This window comes from Cylas formicarius, unplaced genomic scaffold, assembly GCF_029955315.1.
Source record: "Cylas formicarius isolate icCylForm1 unplaced genomic scaffold, icCylForm1.1 PGA_scaffold_1__22_contigs__length_36826433, whole genome shotgun sequence".
Classification (NCBI taxonomy): Eukaryota; Metazoa; Arthropoda; class Insecta; order Coleoptera; family Brentidae; genus Cylas; species Cylas formicarius.
In genome coordinates this window covers 5,335,732-5,351,797 of record NW_026844264.1, presented here as the reverse complement: position 1 = coordinate 5,351,797, position 16,066 = coordinate 5,335,732, and the positions used below count along the sequence as shown (strand labels likewise).

At 36.1% G+C, this 16,066-nt stretch overlaps 1 protein-coding gene across 9 annotated transcripts in view; it reads right to left on the bottom strand.

Annotated features, from left to right (window-relative positions):
• Positions 1-659: 659 nt before the first annotated feature.
• Positions 660-16,066, bottom strand: part of LOC132696963 (basement membrane-specific heparan sulfate proteoglycan core protein) — a 571,468-nt gene continuing 556,061 nt past the window's right edge. For all 9 annotated transcript variants that reach the window (XM_060662152.1, XM_060662157.1, XM_060662158.1 and 6 more), the window contains 5 exons: positions 14,988-15,296; positions 13,275-13,904; positions 13,025-13,225; positions 9,229-9,592; positions 660-1,675 (listed from right to left, as the gene is read on the bottom strand). In XM_060662152.1, coding sequence (XP_060518135.1) covers positions 1,624-1,675; positions 9,229-9,592; positions 13,025-13,225; positions 13,275-13,904; positions 14,988-15,296 — 1,556 coding nt within the window. In that variant the 3' untranslated portion in view covers positions 660-1,623. The remainder of the gene's footprint in view (positions 1,676-9,228; positions 9,593-13,024; positions 13,226-13,274; positions 13,905-14,987; positions 15,297-16,066) is intronic.

Sequence of the window (16,066 nt, the reverse complement as noted above, 5' to 3'; positions counted from 1 at the left end):
TTTCCGCATTTTTTTTATCGAGGGCTTGCTCTTTTTCACAAAACCGTTGGGACATTTTCCAATTATCCGTTAAATTAAAAAATTTTGTTCTTGACGCTGCTTTTCACCCGGATTTCAAAACTGACGAACAAAATTCCTGTGTCAATTTACGACATCCAGTAATGAACTAGTAAAGATGCCATGCTATGACGTAACTGCAGAATTTCTCTGACTGGGGTTTAGTATGCAACACGTTTGGTCCACTTTTTAATTCACTCGTTTATTAACGCAATGCTGTTTACCACACTTGTTGCATAATATATTATATTTTATATGTATTTAAAAAGATATTGTCTATCTGCATGACATAGGTATCTTTTGAGCTGAACCCACTCTGGAATTGATATTCCTGGCAACGCTGTGACTATAGTATGAAGCATTAATATTCTGTTGCGTTGACTTGCTCGCTAATTGATTCCGTGATTATAATTATGAATTTGTTTAATCAATTATTATTTTATCGCTTATTATTTCAATTGTGTTGACCTTGTCAGCTTTTTATTAGTAGTTACTTTAAGCCAGTCAACAGTAACTCCTACGTTCAAGCCCGACTTAGGTTGAGGGTTATGGGTTAGTTAAGTAGGGTAAAACGAAACATAAATAAAACAAATTGACATACATTTAGAATTTATTGTCTCTTGTTATTGAAAATGCGATTTTAACATAGCACGTTAATTGGTAAATAATACATTTGAAGCATTTATCGACGAAACCCATTTTAATCTTCTTTTTTACAATAACGGTTACATTAACGGAATTCTTTTTGACCTCGATCAACGAAAACGCTTACAAAAATTTGTCATCCTTATTATTCCTCTATAATCTAGTTTTATTTATTTATTTTTTCATATACTTATTGTTAATCACCATTGCTGATACGTTTTGGTTACTTGTAATCGGATCACAATGTTTTCTGTCGGACAGTTAGCGCGTTAGAAAAGATTCGAAAACGGCAGCGGCGGAGCACCACTTTTTTTTTGCTGGGGTGCTTCCTGCTTAAATACGCCTCTAGAGTAATAAGCAAGTGTGTGGAAAATTTCTCTCAGCGTATATACGATAACGATTATTGGCCACCGGGTCCGTGGGACAAACGGACCTCAAAGGCCGGTTTATATTATGAATACAATATTAATAGCACCATGGAAACAAAAAATCGTAGCCTTAGGATGAGGAAATTATACAAATACAATTAGTGGACTGCGTTTTCTGTCATATCTAGATTCTAAAATGGCACGGTTCGATTATTATACAAATCATCTAAATAAGAAAAATATACTGTATAAAAAATTGTATAAAAAAATTGGTGGGGTAAAAGACCAGAAAGGATGGCAGTTCCGTAAAAAGTTAAACAAACGAAAGACGGGGGCCGTGTCCCAGAGCGAAGCGAAACAAAAAGAAACTCGACACGCGGCCCCGCGGGGATTATTACTAATTAATATATTAAATATATTATATTAAACGTAAGATGAGTTGCGACGTGCGCCTTTTAACAAAATGAACACAATGAAAAGAAGTGAACACTTACGGAAAATAATCTTTTTACAAAATCACGGTACCCATCGTTATGTATATTATAAAACTCCCTCAATTCACTAGTTCGTCAAAGTTGAAGATGTTGTTGTTCATGTCGTTAAAGCTGAAACAAACAAAAAATCATTTTAACATACCCTTTGATATTTTTTTTTGACAAAAATTACCCATAGTAAACCTTTTAATACATTAAGCCAAGTGAATAAAAAGCAGCATGGGCCAGCATACGATAAATGGTCATGACCTGCCTGGCTCTTGAACGCTCTTTACCCTGACCTTTATCTCAAACCTGGTGATGCAGGGAAGTTTATGCGATTTATTAGTGTAATTAGGTCAATCAAGTTAATATTTTTGAGGAATTAATTTTCAGAAAACTGGAAATCATTTTAACACTTCTATGTGGTTCTAAATGCGTGTAATCTGAGTTTGCACCATTCCAAGTGGTAAGTGGTAGCCGCCAAATGTTTACGGAGGAATAAATTCTGCGTTTCTGCGTCGGTTGACATAAAACTTAAAATTCTGCTGTACTTCTCGACCGTTGTAAAACAGAATATTCTGTTCCAACATGCAATCTGTGGATGTGATACCAACACAATATTACCAGGTTTTTCATCATGAAGATGTAGATCCTGAGGTTCTCATTTCAGCAGGCCAACGGTCCTTGGCACCTCACTATTCACCGCAAGCTACGAGACATTTTCAAGATCACCAACAAAGCCAATTTTCGAGATGGCACAGCTGATATGATAGACCAAAGGATCCTCAGAGCTGGGATAGGGGTGGACGGAACTTGGCTTTATCGCCATTATAAATGCTAACGATCCAGCTCCAGTTGGAATTCTCACAAGTGTTTCTTGCAAATGTACAAAAGAGTGTGCAGAAAAGTGCAGCTGCTGCAAAGTAGGCATGAAACGCTTAAGAATATGCCTCAACTGTATGCTCGAATTCAGCATCCTTCGAGGATGAGGATGTACGAGGTTAGCTCCAAAATTTCCCGGCCTGACATAGATGCAGCTCTAGTATCACTATAAAACTTTTGTCTTCTTTTAAATATATATCTTAGTAGGCTGCGAAAAAAAAATTGCAGTCCTTTGTCAAATAGTTTTTTATTGACAGCATTTTAAACAAAAATGTCGCAAATAACGCAAATTGAGTATAGAGCAGTCATAAAGTTTTTATCAAAAGAAGGGTTAGCACCTAAAATTATTAAAGAAACGCTGTATGGTGTGTACGGCCAAAGTTCTCCTTCGTATTCGGTAGTGAAAGAATGGGCAAAACGTTTTCGAATGGGGCAGGAGTCCCTTGAAGATCATGCAAGAACTGGTCGACCAGTGGAGGTCATAACGGAAGATATTGTTGCGATTGTGAAAGAGGTGGTATTGAGTGATCAAAGTTTAAAGGAAATCTAAGCTAAGCTTTCTGATACAAGTGTTCGTCGAATCCTGCACGATCATTTAGGTATGCATAAGGTTAGTGCAAGATAAGTTCCTAAAAACCTTTCGGCTATTCAAAAATAACGCCGTGTCGAGTGTGCGCGGTCTTTTTTGGAATTCTGTGAGTCGGAGCCTGTGATAAAAACTATTGTGACGGGAGATAAAAGCTAATACCACTGTCAATGGTAAATATTACGCAACATTATTACATAAATTGCGAGACTGCATACATGTAAAACGTCGAGAAAAGCTGACCAGAGGCGTGCGTCTTTTGCACAATAATGCACCTGTCCATACTGCCATTTTAGAGTGTGGATGCCAATAGATAAATCATCCTCCCTATAGTCCAGATATGGCCCTCAGCGACTATTATTTGTTTGGATATTTGAAAAAGGACTTACATGGACGGCGGTTTAACGACGAAGTTGAGTTAAAAGAGGCTGTTTTAGCTCATTTGACAGACAAACAAAAAGAATATTTTTTTAAAGGGATTGAGGTGTTAATAAAGAGATTTAATAAGTGCATTGAAGTTTAGGGGGATTATATTGAAAAATATTAAAAAAATTGTTATTCTACTGTTTCTTTCATATTCAGGCCGGGAAATTTTGGCGCTGCCCTCGTAACTCTTATCAGAAATTGGTGAAGATAATGCAATTGAACACAATTTTGCTGAAGGGAATATCGAACCGCGCTAATTAACGATTTAATAGTGATTGCACAGCAATAAGAAGTGCTGTTTTAGTACAAAATGTTGATTTTTTTTTAACTTAAATTACATAAAATTACTCAAAACGAAAAAAAAAACAATTTCGAATTAAACTAAGGTACCTATGTAACTTGCAATTCATTTTACACTGTGGCTGGCTCGAGGGAAGGTTCTGTGGCAAACGCTTTCCTACTTCCAGAAACAAACATTAAGGACTGCTAATTAGACTAACATCAGGACAAGACCAGGAAATTTTTAAAAAAAATGGGTAAAAAAATCTCTTTTTCAAATTTCCCACCAGTCAGCGTAATAGTATTGAATTTTATCGTTCCATCTATGGCAGTTTTCGAGATATGTATTTACGTTCCGTTTTTTTTTTTATTCAAAAAGCAGTGTTGCCGTAGCTCGGCAATTAATGGAAATAAACGTTTGAAATTATGAGACCTAACTAAATTCGACATAATAAAAGTATACCGTAAAATCTGACAACAAAGCTGTTTTGAAGATAATTGAGCGGTACGGTATTTTTTATTTCAAAAGCGGTGTTTTTACGCAGCTCAGTAATTAATGGAAACATATTTGAAATTACTAACTATATTTATTCGACATGCGCAATTCCTTTTAAAATAATAGAATTATGAGGTAAACGTGGTAAACCTGACAACATATATTAAATTTTATCAATCCAGCTTTTAAGCGTTTCAGTACCTTTTACCAACCCGGTATACTAAGTAGTTACTACAAAGAAAATTTAATGGCTTGATGTTAGGTTTTTTCTTTATACTCGAATCACTCAATTTCAAATATTTAGCTGCTGTGATATAAGCACTTTCTATTCACTTGGCTCATGGTTTGACTAAAAGAAACAGGTTACTCAAATTCAAACTAACCAAAAACAGCTTTATAACTGTAAAACATATAGTGATAGGTTCATCATATAAGACAATCTCTAGAGGGCGGAGTGACTGTGAGCGCATTGTACGCACCCAATATACAAAGCTAGGAAATGGGGGCGGTCTAGTTGGGTACTTTAGGAACTAGATCTAAGGCGAAGGCCTAGCTACTTAGTTTAGTTAGTTCAACCATCATGCCCTCTGGAAATCATTTTACGAATTACATTCGATGAACTTACCCAACTTAAGAAGTCCATACCGTGTGGCGTTAAGTGAAATATAAAAAAAGCATCAGTCTGTTATATATTTTATAAAATGTAATAAAATATCTTTAATATTAGCTAAAATCTTATTTACATAGAATACTGATTATCACAAACAAATTTAAACGAGTATACATTTTTGTCACTTGCAGTATATATATAGTTAGTTTTATACCTCGCAAATGTTAATAACTTATTAATTTTACCTATGGCCGGCTACAATTTAGATTTTTTTCTTTTTTTTTTTTGATATGTTCCTCAACCTTCTTGCGTCTAGGTTGGTTCACCTAATTTATTAGATATTTATTGCATTAACGTGGGATAATTTATATAAAATTTGGTCAACAATCTTTCCGTATACTCAGTAACAGTAATTTATGTACAAACAAAAACGAAACCAAACGGAGAACCGTAACGGCGCGGACAGATTGAGCAAAATTTGAGGGTTTCGGATGGATAATGTTCACGGGAGGAGGTTCGACAAATTCATCGAACTCGTCGATGTCTGCAAATATCAGAGAGGACGGAATCCATCTTACCCTGTCCGAATAGCAGCGTGAAAAATGAAGCGTCTATCAGTAGCAATGTAACGTAAGGGTCGCCATTTTGATTGGTCAGCTTCGCTCTACCGCTATTGTTTACAGTGACCTTAATGGTCTATTTAGGGCTGGTTTCTCAACACACTTTTAATTACCTGATTAGTTTGATCCATGAGTTAATTCCTAAAATGGGTTCCCTAAGACATTTACTTAACAATTGCTGCAGAAAGTTTTATAACAAAATCAGTTATTTTCAGACCTCGTAAACAGAACTTTTTGGAATAAAGAATGGATTTACAAGAATTCGGGAGTTCATCTTCCAATGTAGAGTTATTTGACATTGTGGGTGCTGTGCAGATGGGCAGAGTTTTTCGAGAAAGACGGAGCCCACTTGCAGTATATAGTCAACGTGAATTCAGAGATCATTATCGCTTCTACAAGCGCATCGCTTTGATAAAATGCAACTAAGCATCAGCCTAAGAAATATGTATATGGTAATTGCAGTAACATGAAGTGTTAAGTTTGTATTTTTGTTTGTATTAAATACTAGTAGGGGATGAGTGTTGTGGTGAACATTTGGAGTTTTAAAAAAATGCCTCAAAATGTAGAATGTGCAAGATGCCCTATTAATGTACAAGATGTTTGTAAGCCACAGTTGCCCATTTGAGAAATTGTCCTGTTTCAAATGGCTGCAACATAGGCAGAATACACACACAAAGACACTAGAAGCTGTATTGAATGTTGAAAGTGAAAAGGAGATTGCTTGCCAGTGACAGTGATTAAGAACAAAATTCGGCACTTCATATTGCAATTAATGAAAACAAAGAAATTGATGATACTGAATAATTTCAGCAACGAAGATGTAGAAAATGAAGTAAACATTGATGTTAATGTAAGAGGAAATGCAATTGTTCTCAGGTAATTCTATATAACAATATTAAGAGAACTATTTCTTGAACTTTATTTTTTCCAATTTATTTCACAAATGTGTTTCATGTAACTGTCTCTCTTGCCAGAAAATTACAAAAATTTACCGACTTTACATCATTTACATCATTATTAAGATAAGTGTTAGTGCAGAATACAACCATGACTTGGTCATTGCAAGGTTAAATGAACTTGGAAACCCTTAGACGTTTATTTGACAATTTTTCTGGTTTATTTTAATTAGGGTATACCGACGAGGAAGTAAAATTTGCTTTTCTTGGTTTACGGATAATAGCTATTCACGCTTGTGATCAATAGAAATCATTATTGTAGCTAATAATAACATATATTTATAAATATTTATACAATACTGAGGGTTGCTTCGTTAAGACATTTCTCCGGAAAAAAATTACAGTTCAGTCTCATCGGCATAAAGATGATAATCGCAAAAGCAATATGAAGTAGTAAGCTTGGATGTAAAATTGGCAAACAGAGGTGTGCCTAAAATACTATCCTGGGGTACTACCTTGTTATCAGAGAAAGGCCTAGATGTTGATTTGTAAGTGTTAAGTTTGTGTTCTGTCATTTAAAAAGAATGACAGGCATTTTCAAGACATTATATCCGATGAAGAGTTAAAATGAGGATTTAAGAATTAATCACGTCAAAAGCTTTCTTAAAATCGAATAAAAAAAATACAGTAAGAGAGATATTCAAAGTCAAAACTAATGTCGTTTGGATTTAACATAGTTTGTTTTAGTTCTTGAAACTGACGACCAGAATTAAGAACAAAACAAGGCCGAGCTGAGGAATTTTGGGAGTCTTGAGGACTTTTCTTGGTTTCGGAAGAGATGATGATTTGATTGCAGATTTAATGTTACATTCTATGGAAGATGTGTATTTGCATAGTAGTCACATATTTATTGCATGATTTATTGTGTAGTATAACTTACATTTAAACAAAACATTAAATGTAAATATATAAACAAGTGTCAAAACTAGTAACTTTAAGATCTTATTAACGACAACAAAAAAATCAATTTTTTTGGGTCTTCCAGGAAAGAACAAAAACATCATTTTTGAGTGCTTCATCTAAAACCATTATTAAATAAAAAAAATCAGTAGCTACGATATTACCTATAAATATGAATTAGATTACCCTTTGGAAACTGAAATGAATAATTTTATTTTATTTATTTAAAAATAATACGATTTTTCCTATAAACGTTGACACCTGATAAACATGCCCTCTAAATCTTGATGCCGACTTAAAAAGAAAATAGACACTAAGCTGCTAATATATATACTGAACTCTGCTAACTAATTGCCTATTACGCCATAGGAAATTCTCTCATGTAAATGCATTCTTTTTTCAAAGTTTACACTAGACGACTATTTTCAAGTTTGAGTAAGGGGATTTAACATCGTTATTAGATTATATATGCTCATTTGTCAATTACCATGGATCTAGAATGGGAAGATAATAAGATGACTGTACCACTAAATCTTGTGTTCTAGTCGACACAAAATCAACAAAACGTTGATGTAGATAATGCACGATTTAAATTAAATTATTTAAACTGGGCAGGGGTTTAGATATAAAAAACTGCCAATTTATTTAAGCATTGGTCAAAAGATTAAACAAAAACATGCAACATAAAACAAACAAAACCAAGTTGTGAATATACTGAAGTAAGCTAACTAATCGGTGTTAAAGAATATTAAAACGTGTCCTCAAGGTAGTCCTATAAAACTATTCTAAGTTCTCTCACTCCGTGTGTTTAAAATCATAATTCCATTATACAGGTTCGTTTGTCGATTACAATCATATAGGTACTAGACACACAGAGGCCCTCCCTATGCTGACAGTACAGAAACTCATGAATCAACTATATAAAATTTTTTTGAGGTCCATTCAAGGTGCGCATGCGCGAGATTTAAAATTTCGTTTTTAACCAATGGCAGCTCTAATTGCAAATTCTGAAGTTGGACCCATAAGACCTTGCGGCTTTCAACAAACAGCATGGCCGCTGACAGATCGTCGATGTTCGGGTGCGGCATTTTTACGGCAGTATTTTCCCAAAGTATGTCTAAATCCTATTACATTTTCAGACAAAAAAGGAATTAAGGTCTGGAAAAGAAGTGCAGAATTGCAGTGCCCACGTCGGCGTCAGTATAATTCTGTAATTGATTTGGTGTTATTGTTCTTCAAGGCCTATAGTTAGGAAGCAATTTCTACATGTATTTTTTTTATGTTAGTTATTTTTTTGTGAATGGGCGCAAAGCGTCGGTTTTTATAAACTCATTGAAATAACTCTGAGATGTTAGATATCGCACATGAAACATCTAAGTAAAAAAATGATTGACCAGGGATATTTCCTATACTTGTTCTACATATTACCCAAACATCCTTCGTAGCTGTTTGAGTGTACCTAAAACTGTCACTCTTTCTCTAAGATCCTATTAGGTCCTCATATTAGCCACATTTGCTATAATTTCGTGAAAGAACAAATTATACAGGTTTGCCTTACGGAGATATTGACACAAAAATTAAAAACAACAACGGCACAGGGGACAGACTTGTTTAATCAATTTTCCAGAAAAATTATAGCAATGTGTCAACTCAGTCAGTGGCGGTGACGCATGCGCAAAAGAAAAATCATCAATTTTTACCGTAGTAGGGCCACTATATTATCTTATAGCTATACGATTAAAATGGATCTAGAACAGTTGAATTGAATTGAATTGAATTATTTAAACTAAAATAACCAATACAATCGTATCACCCCATGCATGGTTAGCAACGAGATAGTTTAAGTGGCAAATTAAAACTTAGCTGCCGTCAAAATGGTGCCCCATCAAATCCCAACACTAGCGAGTCTTATTTCCTCAGTACCTACCTAGAGCAGGGCTTCACGTTCAGACCGTTGATGGCCTTGACGCCAAGGTCCATCGTTTTCGACTGTTGCAACTCGAACCCGTGTATGCAACCGTCGAAACCTTTGGCGAAGCGGCCTCCGCTCATTCTAGTGACGTTGGGAGCTCCTCCGAGGAATATGTTGCCGTTGCAGTTCATCGTCGTCGTTATGCCCTCCGACTGACCTTCCTCAACGTACATGTGGTCTACGTCGATGGAACCGACGCGACCTTCGCGTTTCAGTATGACGCTGTGACGTTCGCCGTCGTCCACGCGCACTCCAGTGTTGCGAATGATGGCCGGTCCCATTCCCAAGTCGTAGCTGAACTCCAGGTATCCGTTCGATACTGAAATTGTGAAATATGATTGTACGTTAGCTCTTAAGTAATTTATTCTATCAACTGGACGTCCTATAGAGACTGACAGAGTCAAGTAGTTTTTTTTTTGTTGGCAGTGAAGGTTTGACATTATCACCAATGAGAGAAAAGATATTTTATAGTCCAGGTCACACCGGGAGAAAGCAGTACAGCACAGCACAGCAAAATATATGTAGATAGATAATATCACTTTAAATACATTAGAATTAGAATAGCATGTGCTGAAAATGCTTAATGGTATCGGTTTTTAAGGGCAAGTAAATTGGATTAGTTTGATGAGGTATTGATGCCTGAAATGAGCAAGCTCGTCAAAATGGCTTATAGTATTCCCAAATATGAAATTCTTCTTTTATGTTCGATTTTTTACCATTGACATGGAATACAAAAAATTCAAACAAGAGCAAGTGCGCCACGCGAGTGAGAAAATTATGATATGCTGTTTAGTGAATATGAGAAGTGCAGCTGTGAGTGGCGCTTCAATTTTTAACATCAAGAAAGAAGCGGCCAAGTCAATTTAGTCTCTATACCATCGGTAGATTAATGAAAGACATATGTTATGAAAACGTGAAGCGTGGTCGCGAAAGTATAATGTTAATATCGAATAGATGAGAGTTGGGACAATATGGGTTACGTGATTAATTATGCTTGGTTCAATAGATCGCAGAGACGCCTTTTTAAAGGGCTTAATTAAATACAAATCTTAAAGCACCTACAAAAAAGGCCCAAGTTTCGTTCTGCTTCATGTAGAATATAATGTAATAATAATAATAATAATAATAATAATAATAATAATAATAATAATAATAATAGTAATAATAAAAATAATAATAATAATAATGCAGCAATGTAACTTTAATTTTTATACTCTGTGAATGTTGTCGGTAATACAGATCCCGGTCATGTTTCGGTTGTTTGTGTGTGCGTCCTCGTTCGGCAGACATGACTAATGGTGCACAAGAAATAAATTTATAAAATTATGAAAATCCCGCTTTTATCGTAGCCATTACATTACGACAGTTTCAGAATTGGGATTGGAAGCCATGTAGAGGCTACTCGTGCTTTACCTGTAATTGAATTTTATGCGCAAATATGGTATTCATGCAATTTATGAATTTTTGATTAATTTCGTGGATTGAAGATGGCTACTAACCGTGAGGGAGTGGTGATTCCGATATGAGTACACAGGATATCGTTGCATTTACTGTTGAGGCGTTACATGTAAGGGATCAAACAAAATTTTCAGTACATTGAAGTTGGTGCCCTTATGCCCGAATTCAATGATATTGGTGATGTCGAAGGTTGGTTTACACGAATAAGGACCGTTAAGACCAGCTGCAACGTATACGAAGAAAATGTAAAATTGGCTTTGATTGGAAAATTAACAGCGTTTTATTATTTCCCAGGACAAAAATTCAGCAGAGAGAGAGAAAGCCCACCAGCTAGAAAGTGTTTCAACTGTTTCAAAGGGGCTCACATAGCAGATAGATGTTAAAAACCTCGAAAAGAGAGGGCTACTTGTTTGGATGCGGCAGGAGAGATCACCAAATCAGGGATTGTCCCAACAAACAACAACAAGGACGATCAACAAGAGTGGCACAAGCTGATTTAACAACGATGTATGTAGAGGAGAATGCTTACTCTGCGAATGTCGAGCTGCAAAAATACTCTTTGCATAATGTGGAGGCTGTTTTTAATACTGGAAGCCCTATTTCATTGATTTGCAGTGATTTAACAATTAACATTAACATTCATGTAGTTTCTCCTGAAACAATCGGTTTTAAAATATAAATTGGTAGGGACTTTATTTCCAACAAATGGGTAAAAGTTACGTTTGGCGATAAGGTTGTTATAGAGAAAGTTAATTTGGATGAACAATTTTCTGGGAATAACATATTTTTTGTTGATTATGAGTGCTTTCCAAATAGTTCTGTTGATCAATTAAATGTTGAAGGCAGCTTGACTTTTAATAAAAAAATAGAATTAAAACCGGTTTCTTAGATTATTGTGAAAATGTAGAAACAGGTATTGAACCGAAAACAAAATTTGAAATGAAGATAAATATAAAGCCAGGATCGGCATCTTTTTATTTCAAACCAAAACGTTTTTCCGTTCAGGAGCAAGCAGAAGTTAGGACGGAGGTTAATAAGAGCAAAATATTATTAAGCCAGCTGACTCTGAGTATTGTTCAAGGGTGGTTATGGTTCCGAAAAATAGTGGTGGATCCCGAATGTGTGTCAATTTCAGGGAATTATCGAACAGTTATCGAAGAACAAATAGATAAATTGAAAATAAATGGATCTGAAAAATGCTTTTTTTAACATTAGGGTCCATAGGTCCAGTACTATTACACACCAGTTATAATGAAATAATAAACCATTATCGAATATTTCATCTATTTTAATAAAAGCTACAAGTAAAAAACAAAACTATTGTTTAATTTCTAAATTCATACATTCAAAATGACACCATTTTGATCCACATGCTTCTTGTACACATTCTTTATTTAAAGAATATATTCGGCGACCATATAACAAAATCCCAATTGCACATTTGCTACAAATATTTAAAATCTGCCCTTGCTAATAATAAATATGATCCCTAATCAAAAATACTTGTCCCAAATTTTTAAACAGGCACAATGTAACTTATATTTAATAAATATGAGCACTTAATGTCCAAGCTCAATAGTAACAGTATAATTTAACTTGAAAGTAAAGTTAAGTTTCTTTCTATTGTCCTGGTCTTCCGTGTAACACCATTTTGGTCCTTAAATTGTTTAATTACATTTTTGATTATATTTATTGAAGGAACTCTTCTACCGGGATATATTTGTCGATATTCTCTTTTTACCTTTGCCATATAATGTTCATTTGAATAATATAATATTATTATTTCGCATTTTTCTTCCTCAGTATAATCCATTTGAAATATCTTAAGTTATTAAACTTACGCTGCAGATCTTTAGTTTTGATTAGTTGTCAAAAATAGAATACCACTACAACAATTGCAAACATAGATAATATCGTTGCTATCAAGACAGAATTGACCATTTTTAAACGGCTAAATGGCTGAATGAAATGTCAAATTTAGGCTAATAATATAGCGCATTCCATTAAAAAAAAAAGATGTTGCTGTCATTTTGACAGCTTGCGATCGCCTTTTGTTCTTTCTGACATTTGCATAAGATAGAAACTTATATAGTGTGTGAAATTTAGTAGCACTCGGAAGGTCATTTATCTTCTCTACTTAAATCACTGAGGTGCATCAATTTTACAATTTTTAAAGCTGTGTATATGGATGGACAACTCCATTGGAGGCTGTACCATCCAACGCTTACTTTGGACTTCTTGCGATTTACTTTTTATATTCTTATATCGGTTTGGAGACAATCAAAAATCTTACCCGCTAAAGCGATATAATCCTGTCCCCGCCCGTCCTGATCGGGACTTTGTCCGTGCCAGAAGACCAGTCCGTCCGGTTTGTTCGTCGAAAACTCCAACGCGACGATTTCAGCCTCATCATCGTTCTGGTGGCTCAGCAAGGATCGACTGAACTCGAGATACCCGTCGCCGTTAAAGTGCGCGTCGTTTCTCAGTTCGTACCCTGAAAACGATATTATAAAAACCCGACACCGCTTCGAAACCCACCCTACTTTGGTCGCAAGTCGGTCCGGCGAACCCTAACGGACAATCGCAAGTGAAGGTGGTGACGTTTGGTCTGCAGTTGCCCTCGTGCATGCACGGTTTATCCCGGCACGGATCCATTGCCGTTTCGCAATTGGTGCCCGTGAACCCGTTTGGACAGTTGCATCTGTACTCCAGCGGTGAGAGGGGAACGCACTCCGCGCCGTGCTTGCACGGACTGTCCGAACATCCGTTTTTTTTGCTGTCATACACGATCGGTTTGTATTGGTGTTCGTGCGCGTACTCGGGCGAGAAGATGTTGTTGTCCATGTCCTCGTCTGCGTTACACTCCTCAACGTTCGAAGAGTCCGTGGTGTTGCGCAGGTCTTGAGTCAGACCGGACACGTTCAGATCGATGATGCAACCGTTAAAACCGTTGCGGACTTGCACGCCCTTGTTCAGTGTAACGGTTTGCTTGTCGTAGCCGCCGATGTAGAGGGGCGTGAGCAGCGTGAACGTCTTGTGATTCCCGGGCAGGCGGGTCGGCGCCGAAGCGTGCCCGTTGATGATGACCCTGCCTTCGGCTGGCGACCTTACCGCCAAAATGGCGGACCACTGGTCCGGAATTATTTCCTCGTCGCTTCGTATTACCGACGCGCCTACGGAACATGCAACGTTTAACACGTCGATTTAAAGAAAAAAGATTTATTTATCGTATAGACAAATAATGCGTAAATAAAAATCTTCTGGATTCCTCCTGGGCAGGTTGTTGTTAAATCAATTTTTCTGTTTCGTCAGATCTTAACTGAAACCAGTTTGCATTCTGGTGGCTTATTATGAAGTGAAGCAATACGAGGGTCCTAGTTTTCTTCGGCGGAAAAATTTTGGTTTGGTCTAATAAGACATAGGGTTGAAACGAAAATTTCATATTCGTTAAGTGCCTACCTACATATGGAAAGAAAAAAACCCTTAATACCCACCTCTCTAATAAAACTTAAGCAGCCTAAAATTCCAATATTTTTTTTATATTTCTGAAAATAAAGTTTATTGTCGCCTTCTGAAGGGAATAGAGCAGTTCCTTTATACAGTTTAGCCTAGTATTAACTGAAATATCTTTCAAATATACTGGACCAGTGACGAGGAACAACGACTCTTTTAAACCTTAATTTTAATATCCAATACCCATACCCCAAAGTATTCCTCCTCCACTGGTAACGTCTCAGACAGAATTTTGTCTTTGACGGAACGTGGATACCACAGAATGATTTACGAAATAAAGAAATTAGATATACAAATTTTGACGTTTCCAAATCCAGCTCCTCATTCATAAGCAATTGCTTCGCGGTCCTATTTTAATAACCAAATATCACCTTATTTCCGTTAAATGACTAAATCTTATTGAAGTATTTCCTTAAAATTTTGGTTTTTGAGTTAACCTTAATTTATTTTTTCCAAAAATTGTAATAATAAATTCAGAAATCGAAAAATGTTTTCAGAAAAATGTAAAGCAAACTTATATCGAAAGTTTAAACTGGCTCTATTTCTTTGACGATGACTGTATTTCGCAGAAAAAAGAGTCTTGGATGTACCGCAGTCATTGCTCATTAAATCGTCACACCAAATAATGAAAGATTACTTCAACACTTTTTTAATTGACTTAAACGATACTGAAAACACCCACCCAAAAATACTTTCAGCATCTAAATTATATGTTATTGGATCACATCTTCCGCCGAACTTACCGTTACCGTTGTCGAATCTGAATTCCACGTGGCGATCTCTAATGGCCAAACTGATAAAGTCGCCGTGACCTTCGGCCGTTTCCGCCGCGTAGAGTAAAAGGCCGTCTTTGACGTCGCGCGGTTTGATCTTCATTTCGATTCGCGTCCTCCTCAGGGGCCTGGGCGGCGGGTACGCCAGGTACGCGTCGTTCCTGAACGCCGGCTCGAAAATCGTAATCGATTTTTCGCATCTGAGACCTGCTCGACCCAACGGGCACTGGCACTGGAATCCGGTCTCCGTGTCCTGGCATCTGCCCACTCCGCACGAATCTGCAGGAGAACAATTCGAACTGCTTATTAGTTATCGAGTACGGTTCGGGCGCACCCCAGGCGAAACGACATATGGAGCTTGTGCACTCTAATAGCGCAATAAAATTTTGGGCAATAAGAATTCCATTATTTTCATAAAACTTAAGAGACTAAAGTTTAGAAAGTGGTCGTGACAATGAAACTGATTGGTTGATTGGTTCATAAATTAAAAATATATATAAAGTACTACTTCACTAATTCGGACACATCCGTTTATCGGGTTACGAAATTATTTATTTCATAAATAATTTCCAGCATTTTCTCTTGGCCGATATACTTTTTTTTTACTATTTAGAAACTTCCGCTTTCTCAATACCGTACCATGTTGCCCTTATTGGGACATAATATATTTCTTTACAAAATAAAAGGACATATTGATGTACATTGAAATATGGATGTACTCGAAGAGTGAACACTGTTTTAAGGCAGAGAGAAATTCTTTTTTGTTGGATGCCTTTTACTTTACCTTTGAAAGGAAAATGGTAAAGGATGTTTCCACATTTCCATAACTCCAAATGGATTTTAATAAACTGCCACCAGATTTTTTTTTTTGACATAATAACAAAAAACATATTTTCTGAAAGAAAAAAAAACATTGGTAACGATGAAACACAACAAAATTGTTTGAAAGGAAAATCAAATGTTGTTAAAAATGTTCAAAGTGCCTCCCGTTGTTTTCTATGAAAGAATTTATTCAGCGTCGTCTATTTGCCAAGTTCGACTCATGAAAC